The 20,865-nt window shown below is 42.0% G+C and overlaps 1 protein-coding gene across 1 annotated transcript; it reads left to right on the top strand.

Moving 5' to 3' along the window:
* The first annotated feature begins 757 nt into the window (after window positions 1–757).
* On the top strand, window positions 758–19,670 carry LOC134310116 (NF-kappa-B inhibitor delta). The gene is made up of 11 exons (XM_062991635.1): window positions 758–893; window positions 3,266–3,402; window positions 3,907–4,176; window positions 9,919–10,130; window positions 11,715–11,820; window positions 12,097–12,243; window positions 13,925–13,976; window positions 14,359–14,534; window positions 16,160–16,276; window positions 19,162–19,326; window positions 19,599–19,670. Exons 1-11 carry the CDS (start codon window positions 758–760, stop codon window positions 19,668–19,670), a joined length of 1,590 nt encoding a protein of 529 aa, XP_062847705.1.
* The last annotated feature ends 1,195 nt before the right edge of the window (window positions 19,671–20,865 follow it).

Raw genomic sequence — 20,865 nt, 5'->3', positions numbered from 1 at the left:
AAACATTGTGTTTAGTATTTAAAAGTGTTAAATATTTCAGTCAGATGTTTAGAAATTGTGTTGTTTAAAATGTACTTAATAAATACAATGATCAGTACTGGGGACATAAAAGGCACCGAATTGTAGGAATGACCCACATATGTGAGTAGTCCGAGGTGCCAGCCCACAACAGTGGAGATCTGAGTTTGAATGGAGAAGTGAAGAAAAATCTTAAAAGTATGATAGACAAGGGAATTCTTCAAGCCAAGTCAGACACCATGGAGTTTCCACACTGGTTTAGCTTAACGTGACTTCCTCTTTTAAATCCTCTGCCACAAGATTTGCTCACTCCAGTGCTTTTCAGAGAAACTGCACTTTTTTGCCCCCATGAGGCAGTATTGAAAGCGAAAAGCAGGTCATTTCATTTCAGTCCATTATTGACATGGGCATGTCCCGGTTCTAAAGAGACAGAAGTGACATCACCACAATAGTAAACTGAACATGCCAGTTTGAGAATACTATAGCAGTGTTGTAATGAATCATACTTGAATCATGAAAGGTAACTTGGCCAATTCTTTAAAAGAACTTTGGGAAAGACACACCACAATTTTGCTGTATGTAGGTCAAAAGGTTTTTTGTTGTCAAATCCTTGCCTGATGCATCATAAAACCCAGACTTAGTGGCTGTAGTGAAAGTCAACACTGCCAACGTAGCGCTTAGTGTGAACCTGAGGCAGACTGACAGAAACTAGTGTTGCACACGTCACTGAGACAGGAAGATGTGGTTGGCCATGCAGCGTAACGGAGCAAAGGAAACAGAAAATGCTCTGCGATATTCTCCACAGCTTTCTGTCGAGGAGAAGGGGTACGACATGACCTCACCGCCTCTCTTCCTAATGGAATACCTTCCTCACGGTTCACATGACGAGCGCGATGCTCCTCTGGCGGAAACTTTGGTCTTATCTAGGGTTGAGATTTTCAAGAATCTTTCCTCTGTCTATAATTGACAACCACTGGAAACCCTACAATACGTATGTTTTAGTATTTTGTCTTTGGTTTGCTTTTTTCCCTTTGGTGACTAATGAGGGAAAATGATTTTTTTAAACATGCAAATATAGCATAAAAGATAACAATAGGAAAAGCTCAGAGCTTAGCCTAGTTTTCAAAAACAAAGAGCACTGTCTGACATGTAAGGTGCCAAATCATTATTGAGTTATTAGTTTTAATCTAAAGAAAGACAAAAACATGTCAGTTATAATATACACCGATTGGCCATAACATTAAAACCACCTCTTTTTTTCTACACTCACAGTCCATTTTATCAGCTCCACTTACCATATAAGAGCACGTTGTAGTTCTACAATTACTGACTGTAGTCCATCTGTTTATCTGCATGCTTTGTTAGCCCCCTTTCATGCTGTTCTTCAAGCACTGCAGTGACACTGAAATGGTGGTGTGGTGGTGGTGTGTTAGTGTGTGTTGTGCTGGTATGAGTGGATCAGACACAGCAGCACAGCTAGAGTTTTTAAACCTCGTGTCCACTCACTATCCACTCTATTAGACACTCCTACCTAGTTGGTCCACCTTGTAGATGTAAAGTCAGAGACGATCACTCATCTATTGCTGCTGTTTGAGTTGGTCATCTTCTAGACCTTCATCAGTGGTCACAGGACGCTGCCCACAAGGCACTGTTGGCTGGATATGTTTTTGGTTGGTGGACTATTCTCAGTCCAGCAGTGACAGTGAGGTGTTTAAAAACTCCAGCAGTGCTGCTGTGTCTGATCCACTCATACCAGCACAACACACACTAACACACCACCACCATGTCAGTGTCACTGCAGTGCTGATAATGATCCACCACCCAAATAATACCTGCTCTGTGGTGGTCCTGACCATTAAGAAACAGGGTGAAAGCAGGCTAAAAAGTATGTAAAGAAATAGATGGGCTACAGTAAGTAATTGTAGAACTACAAAGTGCTTCTATATGGTAAGTGGAGCTGATAAAATGGACAGTGAGTGTAGAAAGAAGGAGGTGGTTTTAATGTTATGGTTGATTGAAGTATATTAATCTGGATCTTTAACACATTTTACATCACATTAAAAGTAAACTGGATGCTAAACTTTTTTCTTTTCCTTTAATGGCTCAGTGGTCAATATTGATAAAAAGATGTTGAAACAGTTGACCATTGTGAAAAGACTTGCTGGCTTGTTCACATTCCTTCTGCTAGTTAAGTTATAGAAATACCCCCAGTGCCACTCAATCCATCAACAAATTGCTAAATAGGTAGCAGCATATCATTCAGTTAGAGTAACAGAAAACAGTAACAGAAAACAGTGTAGAACTAAATTAAGCCACGATTTAAAATTGAAGCAGAAATCTGGAATAGCATCATATTGTCAAAAGGCCACTATCATGTTTTATCATGTTAATAGCTGTGTCTAAGCAATAACGATTGTATCATGTTATATTTAATTCTTCTTAACATCACAAACCAGATGGAAATATCTGAAATGGCAAAAAATTAAATTGTTAAAACAAATTAATTGATGGAAGTGTCACAAACTAAAGAAGGACACTTTTATTCAAATACAATCCAAACAATTGAGAGTTAGGGGCCTTGCTCAAGGGCTCAAAAGTGGTCGGGCTTGAATCAGCAACCTACTGATTATTAGACCAATACCTTAACCACTGAGATACCACTGTAAATTACAACCTACCCACCGTTCAATGACAAATTAGCTACATAGGAGCATCCAATGTTAATTTTTTTTAGTTTTTTTAACCACTTTACTGGGAAACATTGGACACAAGACAGAAATACCCTGGACAGGGCGCCAATCTATTGCGGGGCTTCGGTCATCCTTCTTAGACAAAGCCAATCATGTCTGTTTAGATACCCTGCTGGCTGATAGCACAGCTGAGATTCAAACCCCGAATCTCACTGGTGGTGGGCTAGCGAAACACTTCTATGCCGTCTGAGCACCCACAGATCACCCCCCTCCCAAAATTTGGTTACTCTAAATTGACCATACTGTAGGTGTGAGTGTAAATAATTAAGCACATTTATGTTTGCTGTCCCACCCTAGTTGTATTCTTTTTTTCACTCTGTAATAGGCTGCTGTCTAATCCTGCCTGTTAACCCACTGTTCCCTAATCTGAATAAAAAGAATATAAATATAAATAAATAAATTACTAGATGGACAGTGTACAATGTATAGAGTCTTTAAATCTTAAATGACCAACCTGAAATTAGTGGGGTTTTTTTTACATTTGCATGTGTCTGCAGCGTCAAAGGAGAAGCCGTGTTACTCACTGCCTACAGTAAAGAAACTCTTGGAGGAGAAGCGAAAGCAAGAAACATCCTCAGCACCCTCAGCTTGTGCTGTTGCAACCAGTATCCCTGGTGCCGCCGCGCCAATACCAGTAAGGAAATTTACATTATATGGCTGAAAGTATGTGAACACCTGACAATTCCAAAACCATGGGTAATAATATGTAGTTGATATGAAAGCTTTCAATCAACTAGAAATGCTTTCTATTAGTTTAAGGAGTGTGTTTGTGGGAATGAGTGCCCATTCAGTCGAAAGAGCATTTGTAAGGTCAGGTTTTAGATGTTAGACAAAAAAGCCTGGCTTAGAACATGACATTCCAATTCATTCCAATTAATAATTAAAAGGGGTGTCCACATACTTTTGACCATAGTGTATGTAAGGCTTCTTTTCTTGAGTAGTACGATCAGTATTTTTGAAATCAATTCAAATATTAATGTAATGATTTCCCTCTTAGGCGTCAACATCTGATCCTTCTGCCGGTAAGTGTCACATGCAGCAAAGCTTTTTCATTCACACATCAGGAAATTTCATATACACAATAAAAGAGCGCTTAATGGAATACTAATATTGATTCCTGCTTTTAAAGGCTGTTAAGCTAAGAGTCTCTTCTTTCTCACTAGGTGCCAACAGTAGTTACTCAGACATGGCGGCAACAAGATATGAGCAGTGGGACTTACCTCTGACCCACCAATCGTTCGCTTTTCAGGACGGCTTTTCCTCGATGAATTATATGACAAATTCATCCAGTTATGTCAATTATGTACCTGTTACAGTACCCAGCTCTTGCTTACCCTCTGCAGAACTTCAGGTTCCCAACTTAAGTCTACTGCAGGACTGTCAGGACGGCCAGATCTCACAGCAGTTTGTAAGTCTTAAAGGAGAACAGTTACATTTTGGAATTACATCTCTTACTTATACAAAAGACAGCTAATACCAGAGTTTAATATAACAATATTTTTCAGAAACTATTATATCCCTGTGTGATACAGAGACTGCAATGTTACTGGTCAAGTTTTCCCTCCTTTCTTGCAAATGTTTTATATATATATATATACAGTATATATATATATACAGTATATATACAGTATATATATATATATATATATATATATATATATATATATATATATATATACAGTGTATCACAAAAGTGAGTACACCCCTCACATTTCTGCAGATATTTAAGTATATCTTTTCATGGGACAACACTGACAAAATGACACTTTGACACAATGAAAAGTAGTCTGTGTGCAGCTTATATAACAGTGTAAATTTATTCTTCCCTCAAAATAACTCAATATACAGCCATTAATGTCTAAACCACCGGCAACAAAAGTGAGTACACCCCTAAGAGACTACACCCCTAAATGTCCAAATTGAGCACTGCTTGTCATTTTCCCTCCAAAATGTCATGTGATTTGTTAGTGTTACTAGGTCTCAGGTGTGCATAGGGAGCAGGTGTGTTCAATTTAGTAGTACAGCTCTCACACTCTCTCATACTGGTCACTGAAAGTTCCAACATGGCACCTCATGGCAAAGAACTCTCTGAGGATCTTAAAAGACGAATTGTTGCACTACATAAAGATGGCCAAGGCTACAAGAAGATTGCCAACACCCTGAAACTGAGCTGCAGCACAGTGGCCAAGATCATCCAGCGTTTTAAAAGAGCAGGGTCCACTCAGAACAGACCTCGCGTTGGTCGTCCAAAGAAGCTGAGTGCACGTGCTCAGCGTCACATCCAACTGCTGTCTTTGAAAGATAGGCGCAGGAGTGCTGTCAGCATTGCTGCAGAGATTGAAAAGGTGGGGGGTCAGCCTGTCAGTGCTCAGACCATACGCCGCACACTACATCAAATTGGTCTGCATGGCTGTCACCCCAGAAGGAAGCCTCTTCTGAAGTCTCTACACAAGAAAGCCCGCAAACAGTTTGCTGAAGACATAACAACAAAGGACATGGATTACTGGAACCATGTCCTATGGTCTGATGAGACCAAGATTAATTTGTTTGGTTCAGATGGTCTCAAGCATGTGTGGCGGCAATCAGGTGAGCAGTACAAAGATAAGTGTGTCATGCCTACAGTCAAGCATGGTGGTGGGAATGCCATGGTCTGGGGCTGCATGGGTGCAGCAGGTGTTGGGGAGTTACATTTCATTGAGGGACACATGAACTCCAATATGTACTGTGAAATACTGAAGCAGAGCATGATCCCCTCCCTCCGGAAACTGGGTCGCAGGGCAGTGTTCCAGCATGATAATGACCCCAAACACACCTCTAAGACGACCACTGCTTTATTGAAGAGGCTGAGGGTAAAGGTGATGGACTGGCCAAGCATGTCTCCAGACCTAAACCCAATAGAACATCTTTGGGGCATCCTCAAGCGGAAGGTGGAGGAGCGCAAAGTCTCGAATATCCGCCAGCTCCGTGATGTCGTCATGGAGGAGTGGAAAAGCATTCCAGTGGCAACCTGTGAAGCTCTGGTAAACTCCATGCCCAGGAGAGTTAAGGCAGTTCTGGGAAATAATGGTGGCCACACAAAATATTGACACTTCAGGAACTTTCACTTAGGGGTGTACTCACTTTTGTTGCTGGTGGTTTAGACATTAATGGCTGTATATTGAGTTATTTTGAGGGAAGAATAAATTTACACTGTTATATAAGCTGCACACAGACTACTTTTCATTGTGTCAAAGTGTCATTTTGTCAGTGTTGTCCCATGAAAAGATATACTTAAATATCTGCAGAAATGTGAGGGGTGTACTCACTTTTGTGATACACTGTATATATACACAGTGGGGTCAAAAAGTATTTAGTCAGCCACTGATTGTGCAGGTTCTCCTACTTAGAAAGATGAGAGAGGTCTGTAATTTTCATCATAGGTACACTTCAACTATGAGAGACAAAATGAGAAAAAAAATCCAGGAAATCACATTGTAGGATTTTTAAAGAATTTATTTGCAAATTATGGTGGAAAATAAGTATTTGGTCAATAACAAACAAGCAAGATTTCTGGCTCTCACAGACCTGTAACTTCTTCTTTAAGAAGCTCTTCTGTCCTCCACTCGTTACCTGTATTAATGGCACCTGTTTGACCTCGTTATCTGTATAAAAGACACCTGTCCACAGCCTCAAACAGTCAGACTGCAAACTGAACCATGGCCAAGACCAAAGAGCTGTCGAAGGACACCAGGAAGAAAATTGTAGACCTGCACCAGGCTGGGAAGAGTAAATCTACAATAGGCAAGCAGGTTGGTGTGAATAAATCAACTGTGGGAGCAATTGTAAGAAAATGGAAGACATACAAGACCATTGATAATCTCCCTTGGGGTCAAGATCTCATCCCATGGGGTCAAAATGATCATGAGAACGGTGAGCAAAAATCCCAGAACTACACGGAGGGACCTGATGAATGACCTGCAGAGAACTGGGACCAAAGTAACAAAGGCTACCATCAGTATACACACCACGCCGAGAGGGACTCAAATCCTGCAGTGCCAGGCGTGTCCCCCTGCTTAAGTCAGTACATGTTCAGGCCCGTCTGAAGTTTGCCAGAGAGCATATGGATGATCCAGAAGAGGATTGGGAGAATATCATGTGGTCAGATGAAACCAAAATGGAACTTTTTGGTAAAAACTCAACTCGTCGTGTTTGGAGGAAGAAGAAAAACCGAAGAACACCATACCTACTGTGAAGCATGGGGGTGGAAACATCATGCTTTGGGGCTGTTTTTCTGCAAAGGGGACAGGACGACTGATCCGTGTTAAGGGAAGAATGAACGGGGCCATGTATCGTGAGATTTTAAGCCAAAACCTCCTTCCATCAGTGAGAGCATTGAAGATGGAACGTGGCTGGGTCTTCCAGCATGACAATGATCCCAAACACACTGCTCGGGCAACGAAGGAGTGGCTCCGTAAAAAGCATTTCAAGGTCCTGGAGTGGCCTAGCCAGTCTCCAGACCTCAACCCCATAGAAAATTTGTGGAGTCCGTGTTGCCCAGCGACAGCCCCAAAATTGCTCTAGAGGAGATCTGCATGGAGGAATGGGCCAAAATACCAGCTACAGTGTGTGCAAACCTGGTGAAGACTTACAGGAAACGTTTGACCTCTGTCATTGCCAACAAAGGTTATGTTACAAAGTATTGAGTTGAACTTTTGTTATTGACCAAATACTTATTTTCCACCATAATTTACAAATAAATTCTTTAAAAATTCTACAATGTGATTTCCTGGATTTTTTTTTCTCATTTTGTCTCTCATAGTTGAAGTGTACCTATGATGAAAATTACAGACCTCTCTCATCTTTATAAGTAGGAGAACCTGCACAATCAGTGGCTGACTAAATACTTTTTGGCCCCACTGTATATACAGTGTATCACGAAAGTGAGTACACCCCTCACATTTCTGCAAATATTTCATTATATCTTTTCATGGGACAACACTATAGACATGAAACTTGGATATAACTTAGAGTAGTCAGTGTACAGCTTGTATAGCAGTGTAGATTTACTGTCTTCTGAAAATAACTCAACACACAGCCATTAATGTCTAAATAGCTGGCAACATAAGTGAGTACACCCCACAGTGAACATGTCCAAATTGTGCCCAAATGTGTCGTTGTCCCTCCCTGGTGTCATGTGTCAAGGTCCCAGGTGTACATGGGGAGCAGGGCTGTTATATTTGGTGTTTTGGGTACAATTCTCTCATACTGGCCACTGGATATTCAACATGGCACCTCATGGCAAAGAACTCTCTGAGGATGTGAGAAATAGAATTGTTGCTCTCCACAAAGATGGCCTGGGCTATAAGAAGATTGCTAACACCCTGAAACTGAGCTACAGCATGGTGGCCAAGGTCATACAGCGGTTTTCCAGGACAGGTTCCACTCGGAACAGGCTTCGCCAGGGTTGACCAAAGAAGTTGAGTCCACGTGTTCGGCGTCATATCCAGAGGTTGGCTTTAAAAAATAGACACATGAGTGCTGCCAGCATTGCTACAGAGGTTGAAGACGTGGGAGGTCAGCCTGTCAGTGCTCAGACCATACACCGCACACTGCATCAACTCGGTCTGCATGGTCGTCATCCCAGAAGGAAGCTGACGCACAAGAAAGCCCGCAAACAGTTTGCTGAAGACAAGCAGTCCAAGAACATGGATTACTGGAATGCCCTGTGGTCTGACGAGACCAAGATAAACTTGTTTGGCTCAGATGGTGTCCAGCATGTGTGGTGGCGCCCTGGTGAGAAGTACCAAGACAACTGTACCTTGTCTACAGTCAAGCATGGTGGTGGTAGCATCATGGTCTTGGGCTGCATGAGTGTTGCTGGCACTGGGGAGCTGCAGTTCATTGAGGGAAACATGAATTCCAACATGTACTGTGACATTCTGAAACAGACCATGATCCCCTCCCTTCGAAAACTGGGCCTCATGGCAGTTTTCCAACAGGATAACGACCCCAAACACAACCTCCAAGATGACAACTGCCTTGCTGAGAATGCTGAAGGTAAAGGTGATGGACTAAACCCAATTGAGCACCTGTGGCGCATCCTCAAGTGGAAGGTGGAGGAGTTCAAGGTGTCTAACATCCACCAGCTCCGTGATGTCATCATGGAGGAGTGGAAGAGGATTCCAGTAGCAACCTGTGCAGCTCTGGTGAATTCCATGCCCAGGAGGGTTAAGGCAGTGATAATAATGGTGGTCACACAAAATATTGACACTTTGGGCACAATTTGGACATGTTCACTGTGGGGTGTACTCACTTATGTTGCCAGCCATTTAGACATTAATGGCTGTGTGTTGAGTTATTTTCAGAAGACAGTAAATCTACACTGCTATACAAGTTGTACACTGACTACTCTAAGTTATATCCAAGTTTCATGTCTATAGTGTCGTCCCATGAAAAGATATAATAAAATATTTGCAGAAATGTGAGGGGTGTACTCACTTTTGTGATACACTGTATATACGTATATATGCATTTTCTCCCTTTTTTCTGCCGATTTTTAGCGCGTCCAATTTATAACACCTCCAATTGGCAAGGCTGTTGGCTACCTCCCTCCTAAGATGCCTTACTGGCTGACAGCACTGCTGAGATTCAAACCCCGGATCTCACAAATAGTAGGCTAGAGTATTTTACCACTGTGTGCCTATATAAGATGGCTGCACTTATTTTAATGCCATTATTATACCTACACAGTAGTATCATTAGGTAATTATATTACACAGTAGGCAGTCCAAAAGCAGTTAGGGTCAATTAGCTACGGTCTTAATAGTTTATTAATAGTTTAATTAAATTCAGATCTGCTCACATAAAAATGCTATTTGCATTGTGCTTTTTCACCTTTGTGTCTAGCCCCCAGACTGTACATCTACATTTTTGGCATTTTGGCATCTAAGCAATTAAGGGTTAAAGGCCTTGCTCAAGGGCCCAACAGTAGAAACTTTGCAGTGGTGGGACTTGAACCAGCAACCTTATGATTATTAGTCCAGTACCTAAGCCACTAGGCTACAACTGTACACTTTATGAGCATTTAAAATGGTTTCAAGTTTTTAAATGTGTTTTGTTTATATTGTTCACCTTTTACCTTAAGCTAATGTTTTGCTATTTATCACTACAGTCTAATGCAGAAAGCCCAGACCCCTCTGTCATGCCCGGTGCCAGCGCTGCCCCAATGGGTGTTCAAAACTTTGCTAATTCATGGTCGCCATCACTCAGAGCTCAGACATCCTTCAGGCCCCAGATGGACCGGGTCAAGCTGGAAGAGGCACGAGTGATCCTGCGGACCATGGACTACAACAGGACCGTGTGGCAGGACGATGATGGAGACACGTGAGTGAAGTTAAAAATTCTCATCTCTTGAAGCTTGATGTAGAACTTTACAGTTTGCTTTACTCAAATGAAGTTAAATACATTTATATCAATGTATATAAGCACAATGCTTGCTTTTTTAGAAAGCATTGTTACCACAGAGTTAATTGGAACATGGGCTTGTGAGGAAGAAAGCATGTGCAAAAATAATCCATAAAGTAGTTCATTAAACTAGCATATTAAGGTAACACAAGCGTGTCCATCATTAGCATTTGTATACACAGTGAGGTCCATAAAGCTCTAGTCTGGTGTGGAGGAAATCCAGTAACTGGCACAGAGCCCTGACCCCAGCCCTGCTAAACACTTTGTTGAATTAGAACATCAGTTGTGAGCCAGGGCTTACCTCACTTCAGTGAGCCTAGCCTCACTGAGTGGACACAAATTCCCACAGACACGAAATAGCCTCTTTCAAGAAAGGTAAAAACTATTATAGCTGCAAATTGGAGAAACACTATTATTCAACAAGCAGATGGTAGTGCACTAACCTACCAACCTCGGGAACTGAGTTTTGAGTACAAGTCTCTGTGGTCCCACCAGACTGGCCGAGAGCTCAACAGACACAGTTGATCATATATGAGGGAGGAAAGGCTGTCTGGTCAAGATGCTGGCTCAAGCAACAGAGGGATACTGTCTGTGCAGAGGGGTGCTGTCTGTGTTAGTTTGAGTTTTTTGATGGGTGGTGTAAAGATGTGCCCAGTGGTTTTACATGCATGAGTAATGCATAGTTCACACGACATGATTTTTGCCCTGATTTTTGCTTGACGACTGGTTGCCGCTAGATGTGCCGGCTCGGAGGCAACTTGTGCGTTCACTCTGGATGAAAACTCGGCTATCGATCACTGTGTGTGAACTGTTCAACGACTTGATCCGAGCGGCTTGCAGAGCACTCGCAGACTCAAGAAAAATATCTAGCATGCTAAATATCTGGACCAGTTGGCGAGTCAAAGTCCTGTAGTATGAAAAGCATTGCGAGCAGGTCGAACTACAGCCAATGAGAACGCAAGATATGGGGTGAGGGGAAACCCGGAGGAGAAGTTGTAAAAACATGGGACAGGGACATAATATGGTTTCTCTCAGAATACATTGGCACACACAAGCTTTACAGTATTTGTGACCTTATCTTCCACGGCAAACTATAATACCCACGCTGCATTGCAAAAAATATTTATTAATCTCCAACTCACTACAGAACAGATGATCCCTGCTGGTCGCGTAGCCAAATCTGCTTGGATTCATTTATTTTTCCTATTTGCTTTTAGTGCTGCACATCAGCGCACAAACAAATTTGATCATTTGCTTCTTGATCGTCTATCGTCGATCAGTCGTGTAATGTGAAATCCACAACGACTCAAAAGACTTCCAATTACAAGAGATCCAGTTGTGTAGTGTGAACTGTACATCGATCTGACAGCTCCAAAAGTCGTGTAGTGTGAACTTGACATAAGAGAAACAGGACAGTTAGCTGTATCTGTATTGAGTCAATACTGTCACTGAAATAATACTATAGTATGGGGAGTAACAGCATTGCATTTGGGCTTTGCACAGGATGTTGCACATCTACACCGCCAAGGGCCAGCGGGAATATGCCTTTGCTGCAGCAGAGAAACTGAAAGAGCTTGGCACACTGGACTCCAAGGAGCACAAGGGAAAGGTAAAACAAAACAAACACCCTACAATACTTATCTGTATTCTGCCATATCACCCTCCAGTGCATACTATACTTTTTTGTTTTGCATGTTCCCATTTTTTCTCAATCTATTTGTTTCCAATTCCCCTATTGTAATCCTTCTGGTGCTCACACCACCCCTTTTCCTGTCACTTTTTTATATTGTTGTTTCATAATACATGCATATACATGCTGACTAGCTATTGCTTGTTATACTGGTCATTATGCTCAAACTATAAACTCAGCTTTGTCCTATTGTAGACTGCTTTGCTGGTGGCGGTGACGGCCAATCAGCCAGATATTGTGCTGGACCTGCTGTCTTTGGGTGCTGATATCTGCATCTGTGACATCAAAGGTCAAACGGCACTGCACCTCGCAGCCACGTACGGCTATCCGCAGGTCATGGAGGTAAGAAAGGCAGATATTGTTCACACACAGATAATTTACAGTTTTAAATGATCATTTATGTATTTAAGGTTCAGTGTAAAATGTAATTGCTCCTCTTTATTAAATAACTAGTGGGGCCACCTTAAAAGTAACAACTGCAACAAACACTTCCGATTACTGGAGATCAAACATTGGAGGCCTTTAAACATGAACTGCCTCTTCAATAAGGTTTTAAGTCAGGACGTTTTTTTTTTACTCATTCAGATGTAGACTTGCTCTTGTACTTTGGATCACTGTCTTACTGCAGAACCCAGTTGTGCTTAAGGTGGTCTGATTATTTGTTATTTTTTGTATTGTGTTTATGCATTTTCTTCCCCTTTTCTCCCAGATTTTTAGTGCGTCCAATTGCCCGATTGCATCATGCTTCCTCTCCACTAATGCCAATACCCTGGCTCTGATTGAGGAGAACGAAGCTAACCCACGCCCCCTATAACACATGGGCAGCAGTCGTATGCATTTTTTCACCTGCACTAGGCGAGTGCTAATGCGGATCAGCCCTGTGTACGGAGAGACACACCCTGATCAACGCAGTCCTTCCCCGCCCCTGTGCAGGCGCCATCAATCAGCCAGCAGAGGTCGTAGTTGCATCACTTACGAGGAGACCCTATCCGGCTTACTACTACCCACCCCTACATGAACAACAGGCCAATTGTTGTTTATGTGGCCGCTCTGCCCAGTCAGATGGCAGAGCTGAGATTCGATATGATGTATTTGAGATGTGTGCAAGCGTGTGTTTTACCGCTGCACCACCTGCACCACCACTTTTTTGGTAGGATTTAAGTAGGACAGAACTTCTGAAATGATTCATAACTATTCCAAGTTTTCGCTATTTAAAGACAATGGCTTTCACTGTGGTTTGCTACTGTGTAAGCCCTACAACTTTAGAAATGACTTTGCAAAACTTTATCTTCATTTAACAGGGCAGGAGCAATCTAGCCTGGTTGTGTCTTATCTGATGGAACTATAATATTTGGTTATTTGATCGAGTCATTACCTATGGAAAAATTACTTTTTACACATATTTGGCTTTAAACTCTTCTTTTTTTTACACCCCCCCCAGTCGTGTCCAATTACCCTGATTGCGTCCTTTTTACTGATTTGACCCTTCACCGCTGATTGAGGACGCCTTTCAACTGACATATGCCCCCTCCGGCACGTACAGTTAGTACAGACTGCATTTTTCACCTGCACGAGTCGACTTCAAACACTTGACGGGTACTGTGTATGGAGGGCCACACCCCCATCAGCATTATTCCTCAGCCCTGTGCAGGCGGCATCAGTCAGCCAGCAGGGGCCGCAGTTGCACCAGTTATGAGGACCTATGAGCCGTCTTTCTTACCCTCTAATCCTGAACAACAGCCAATCACTGTTCATGCTGCCGCCCAGCCCAGTCGGAAAGGCAAACCCGAGATTCGATACGATGTATTCGAAACCCCAACTCTGGTGCGCTAGCGTACTATACCGCTGCGCCACCTGAGCGGCTTTAAACTCTTTTTTAAATAAATATCATGATCATTCAAATCTGTCTTTGTTACATTATGTTTAAAGATCTGTCATGTATGAGAAATCCACAAAAATAAAAAAATATAAATTAAATGGCCAAACCATTTCACTGTAGGTACTTTCTAAATATATTTTACAGGTGATTCTTTCTATGAAACACTGCCTGGACTTGGAGGCCCGCAATTTTGAAGGTGAAGTATTTTGCACATCACTCAGATGTTGACTAGCCTCTGATTTGCACTACAAAATTTCAATATGAAACTTTGTATTTTACATGTACACTTAATGCCAAACGTATGTGAACACTGCTCCCCATTTTAAGTGTTAAGTTCAGGTATAATTTAAATAAATGACAGGCTTTTCACTTTTTGGCACCAGTTTAAGGTAGCCCTTTCCAGTTTCCTTAACTGTTAATAGTGAGATCTATAAATACATAGTTTGACAAGCTCAGCATGAAGGCAGCAAAGCAACCCCAAAACATTATTGAGCCTGCTAATATTTTCTGCCATGTCTATATATCCTGAATATATCAAGCTTCTTGTTTCTATCTGCATTCTATCTTACTCTTTTCAGGCCTAACACCATTGCACTGCGCTGTAATCTCCCACAATGCCACGATGAAGACTATTGCTTTCACATCATCCTCTTCCTCGGCTTGGTTAACTGATGGCAGTCTGCAATCCCAGGCTAATAATAAACTCTTCTGCCTTAAGATGTTGCTGAATGCTGGAGCTTCTCCAATCAGCCAGGTAAAATTTTGAACCCCCCTCCACACCCAACTATGAGAACTAGCTATATTATATGCAGCTATAGCTATAAGTCAAAAGGAAACACATTATATTCTATAGCTATAGCTATAAGTCAAAAGGAAACAGAATACTCTTCGATTATCTGACAAACCTACGTAACAATATACAGATGCGAGCCGAATTTTGTCAACCCTTTAAAATGACCTAGGATTCTGCATTGATCATTCTGAAACTGTGGTTGAAACTTAGAGTACAGCTGAAATTTATGGTTTACTCACATTTTTAAGGGACATGTATATCATCATGTGTCAGGCCAAAAGTATGTGGACTGCAGGATATCCCATTCCAAAACCATATTCATAAATATGGGGTTGACATCTTTGCATCTTTGCATCTTTGCATCTACTACAGCTTCCACTTTTCTCTTACAAGATTTTGGAGTGTGCTAGTGGGAATTTGTGCCGCATCAATCAATAAAAAAAAAACATTGATGTGGACGTGAAAGCCTGTCATACAATCTGTTTGGTGGAGCTGAGGGCAGACCACTACTGTACCTTTACATCAAACATGTCAAACCATGTTTTCATGCCTTTATGGTAGAGGGGTACAGTCTTGCTGAAACAGGAAGGGGCTTTTACAAAGCTATAAGCTTAAAATGTGTTTTATTGAATTGCTTTTATACATTTGCTTGAAAGACACATGGCTTAAGCAGCTGAACATGGTAATTAATCCACATTCTTTTGGCCACTTGCAGGAATTATTAAAATGAATCACATACATTCATTCTTTGTATGTTTTACCACTGCTGTATTCTGGTCAGGGTCACAGTGGGTCTGATTAATTGGGTGAAACTCCCTTGCCAGGGCAGGTTGCCAGTCCATCACATAGCAGACACACAGACTCACACTTAGGGTAATTTTAGCAGCTCCAATTGGCCTGACTGTATGTCTTAAGACTTGTGGGAAAAAAACAGAGAAAACCCATGCAAACACAGGGAGAACATGCAAACCACACAGAAAGGACACTGGCCACACGACGTGGGAATCAAACCCAGGCTCTTTTCGCTGTGAGGTGACAGTGCTACCCACTGCACCACTGCGCCATCCATTATGGAATATAATAAAATGCCTTTATTGGTCAGTTATACATATACACGTGTACAGTACAACAAAATACTTTCTTCACATATCCCAGCTTGTTTGGAAGCTTGTGGTCAGAGCGCAGGGTCAGGTGCCCGAAACTGGCTGCATGGCAGAGCTGGGATTCAAACTGTCAACCTTACAATTGATAGCCCAAAACTTCACCCACTAGGCTAACACTGTCCCTACATACATGTTCCTAACAAAGGGATTTTAATTTGACTCCAAGTGCAGGCTGAGTAATATTGTTTTCTACCATGGTTCATCTCTCTGCTGTGCATGTAAATGACTAAACATAAAAATATTACTCAGGGACGTGTAAGCAGACAATTTTCCCTGTCTAGCTAAAAGAGCTAAAAGAATTTCTGTCCTACTGACATACAGAAAGTGAAAGGTCTGCTTATTTGTTGGCAGTTTCGTGTCGATTGCAGTCACACGCCCGCTTCGGTTTCACTTTGTTGAATCACAGTTCTCTGTCTCTCTCAGGAAATCAAAAGCAACAAGACTGTTCTTCATCTGGCTGTGAAGGAGGGGAATATTGAGCTGGTGCATTTTTTCCTGAAACTCCAGCTCCCTGACATGCAGGCCTTCATCAACATGAAGGTAACTATGTAAAACTTTCTACACACAATACACTTAAGTGGCTTAGTAGGGTGTTGGTTCAGCACAAGCCAGACAAGAAGACTTTAGAAGTATATTGTAGGAATGGAATTCCTCCCATTTAAAAAAAATATCTCATCATTTGGTGATGAAGATAATGATTGAAAGTGCTGTCTAACACGTCGGTCCCAAAATCCGCCATAGATTTTCAAATCTATTTAAATCTATTGGTGACTGCTCATCATTTTAATACCAATCAAACCATTCAGTCAGTGACCCATCATACCCTGTGGATATGTGCCTTGTCATGCTGAAAATTACTTCTTCTATTAGAATTTAAACTATCATCTTGTTTAGGTGATCACTCAGAATAGGTTTGTATTGATTTTCATTGTCCAATATATGATGGCAAAATGTCCATTGCACAAAACAGACCCATAGAACCCCTTCAGTATGGGGCTCAAGCATTGTCATCTTGTCAGTAATCAGTCCAAGGCTATTATACTTGGACTTCATCATCACCCTTAATCATTACCCTTATAAAAGGCTGAATGGAGTATTTGGCACCTAGTTGTTAGGTAGCACTGTTCAGCACCATGATAAAAAACAGTTGAGGGAAAGTCTTTATGAAGAATGGGTTGTAAATATATGGTTTTATTTATGAGTATAATATCTGATTGAGTTGTAGTTTCACTGATGCTAATGACCTAGCCAGGTGCTCAACAGACACAATTTGGCCGTGCCTGAGCAAGAGATGGTTAGAAAGGGTTTTTCCTCATTGTTGCTGTAGTGACTCATGTTGTTTGGTTGAATGATTTACTTTATATATTTGAATACAGTGCTCCTGTAAAAGGTGCTTAAGATGACTGGACAATTTACTCTTGTTCAGAATGAGTATAAAAATAAACTGTGCATAACTCAAATGAGTGTGTTTAATAAGAAATACTGTGTAGGCTGCTCAAACACCAAACATGCAGTTTCTTAATATCTAGATTTGGAAATGGGGATGACCAAGATGTTACCAAAATAATATGTAATAAATAATGGGATCAGCTCTGATTGGTCAGACATATCTGACATATCAAGAATGAGGTGTATGGCTGGCTTATGTTGATCTTATGCTAATCTCAACACAAAGACATCTTGAAATGTGATTTGTCTGTCTTTGTTTGAAATTGGGAATTAAGTATCCTGACATACTTGAAAAATCAATAACACCATTCTAAACAGGCTATAAGGCATAACATTAAAACTACCTGCCTTATATTGCATTCCCCCCCCCCCCTTTATGCCACCAAAACAGCTTTGACCCTAAGGCTGCCATGTGGTATTTGGTACCAAGATATTAGCAGCAGATCCTCTAAGTCCTCTAAGTTCCGAGGTTGGGTCTTCATTGATCTGACTTGTTTATTCAGCATGTCTGGAAGATGCTTGATCGGATTGAGATCTCAGAATATGGAGGCCAAGTCAACACCATTTCTGAAAAATTTTTGTAGTGACCTGATACATTATCCTGCTAAGAGAGGCCACTGCTATTAGGGAATGCAGTTGCCATGAAGGGGTGTACTTGGCCTGCAACATGTCATAGTAACAGAATTTTGTTCACCGATTGTCCTTCTCTGGACTGCTTTTGTAGGTATTAAACTTTGCATGCCATGAACACCGCACAAGACCTGCTTTTTTAGAGATGCTGTGACCTCTGTGACATCTAGCCATAACAATTTGGCCCTTATCAAAGTTGCTCATATCCTTATGCCTGCCCGTTTTTCCTGCTTTTGATACATCAACATCAAGAACTGACAGTTCACTTGCTGTGTAATACACTGATCAGCCATAACATTACAACCACCTTCTTGTTTCTACACTCACTGTCCATTTTATCAGCTTCACTTACCATATAGAAGCACTTTGTAGTTCTACAATTACTGACTGTAGTCCATCTGTTTGTCTGCATACTTTTTTTTAGCCCCCTTTCACCCTGTTCTTCAATGGTCAGGACGCCCACAGGACCACCACAGAGTAGGTATTATTTAGGTGGTGGATCATTCTCAGCACTGCAGTGACACTGACATGGTGGTGGTGTGTTAGTGTGTGTTGTGCTGGTATGAGTGGATCAGACACAGCAGTGCTGCTGGAGTTTCTAAATACTGTGTCAACTCACTGTCCACTCTATTAGACACTCCTACCTAGTTGGTCCACCTTGTAGATGTAAAGTCAGAGACGATCGCTCATCTATTGCTGCTGTTTGAGTTGGTCATTTTCTAGACCTTCATCAGTGGTGACAGGACGCTGCCCACAGGGCACTGTTGGCTGGATATATTTTTGGTTGGTGGACTATTCTCAGTCCAGCAGTGACAGTAAGGTGTTTAAAAACTCCATCAGCATTGCTGTGTCTTATCCACTCATACCAATACAACACACACAAACACACCACCACCATGGCAGTGTCACTGCAGTGCTGAGAATGATCTACCACCCAAATAATACCTGCTCTGTGGTGGTCCTGTGAGAGTCCTGACCATTGAAGAACAGGGTGAAAGGGGCTAACAAACATGCAGAGAAGCAGATGGACTACAGTCAGTAATTGTAGAACTATAAAGTGCTTCTATATGGTAAGTGGAGCTGATAAAATGGACAGTGAGTGTAGAAACAAGGAGGTGGTTTTAATGTTATGGCTGATGGGTGTATATCCCACCCCTAAACAGGCACCATTGTAGCGATATAATCAATGTTATTAACTTCAGCAGTTCTAATGTTCGGGCTGATATCTGACTGGTGTATTGGTATGTGTCTGTAAATGACTTAGAGGCAAATACATAAAGTTTTTTATTTGATTAGAGGTAATGATGAACCACTGTTCTAATACATTGTTATACCTGTTTGCTCAGGCACATGGGCACACAGCTTTGCACATGGCAGCAGGGTTACATGGAAATCCCTATCAGGAGGAACTGATCAGGCTACTGCTGAGCAGAGGAGCTGATCCGAGCATCCGCAACCTGGAAAACGACCAGCCTGTGCACCTGTTGCAAAGTGGAGAACAAGGAGAGAAGGTGAGGAAAGGCTAACTCTCTCTATATTTGTTCTTCAGTCTGCAGCATCAGTATGGGAAAATGCAATCTAAGTGACTTTGACCATCTAATGGTTGTTTGCATTTTACACTTTTTAAATGAAAAAGCCAGAACTTTACCAGATTAACAATTTTAAGTGTTTTAAAGTGTCCTAATCTCTCAGATGTTGTGCCATTCTTTTACCATATTGTTTGAGTGGTCTTTCTGGTTCAAACTGGAATGAATTAGCAAACACTATTTCATTTTCCTTGCAGCTCAAGCTCATCTTAAAGAAGAGAAACGCCTCATCTAGGCGCCGTATCGCATCCTTACAGGACCAAGAATGACCACGACTGTTTTCCAGTCCCACCATGTTTCCCTTTACTTTTCATAGGGACAAAGAGCCTGCATTCACTCAAGGGAAGCCTGAGAAACAGATGAGAGAAAATGACCAAAACAGTCAAGACATTATACACTGCTCAAAAAAATTAAGGGAACACTTAAATCACACATAGAATTTCGAAATTTAAGTTGAAAATCTTTACTGATATAAATTGTGTAATTAGTTAAGAACAAAATGACATAACAACAGTCAATGGAAACCAAAATCAACCCGTGGAGGGCTGGACTCAAATTTATACCAAAAATCAAAGTAAAACATTGAATTTATATGCTCACCCAATTTCCGTGAATTGCATAACGGCAACTCATAATGTTACTCAGTAGTGTGTATGGCCCCCATGTGCCTCTATGCACCCCCAGCAACGTCTGGGCATGCTCCTGATGAGATGGCGGATGGTGTCCTGGGGGATGTCCTCCCAGACTTGGATCAGGGCATCAGTGAGCTCCACAGTCTGTGGGGGATGCACTGATACATAAAGTCCCAGAGGTTCTCAATTGGATTCAGGTCTGGAAAACGTAAGGGCCAGTCAATAGCATCAATGCCTTTACTGTCCAGGAACTGCCTACACACTCAGGCTACATGAGGCGGGGCATTGTCCTGCACCAGGAGGAACCCAGGGCCCACTGCACCATCGTAATCATCTTGGTACCTTACAGCATTCAGAGTACCGCTGGCTATCACATGGAGGTTTGTGTGACCCTCCAATCATATGCCTCCCCAGACCATCATTGACCCACCACCAAACCGGTCATGCTGGATGATGTTGCAGGCAGCATAACGTTCACCACGGCGTCTCCAGACTCTTTCACGTCTGTCACATGTGCTCAGTGTGAACCTGCTCTCATGAAGAGAACAGGGCACCAGTGATGGGGTGGACCTGCCAATTCTGGTGTACTCTGGCGAATGCCAATCGAGCTGCACGGTGCTGGGCTTTGAGTACAGGTCCCACTGGCGGACGTTGGGCTCTTATGCCACCCTCTTGTAGTCTGTTTCTGACAGTTTGTTCAGAAACATGCACACCAGTTGCCCCCTGGAGGTCACTTTGTACTCCTCGTGTAACGGCCTGCGTCCTGGTATCTCCTCCATGCTCTTGAGACTGTGCTGGGAGACACAGCAAACCTTCTTGTGACAGCACGTAT

The sequence above is a fragment of the Trichomycterus rosablanca genome, chromosome 3 (assembly GCF_030014385.1).
Source record: "Trichomycterus rosablanca isolate fTriRos1 chromosome 3, fTriRos1.hap1, whole genome shotgun sequence".
NCBI classification, from domain to species: domain Eukaryota; kingdom Metazoa; phylum Chordata; class Actinopteri; order Siluriformes; family Trichomycteridae; genus Trichomycterus; species Trichomycterus rosablanca.
Note: the sequence above shows the minus strand (reverse complement) of the source record. Positions and strands in the feature narration are given on the sequence as shown.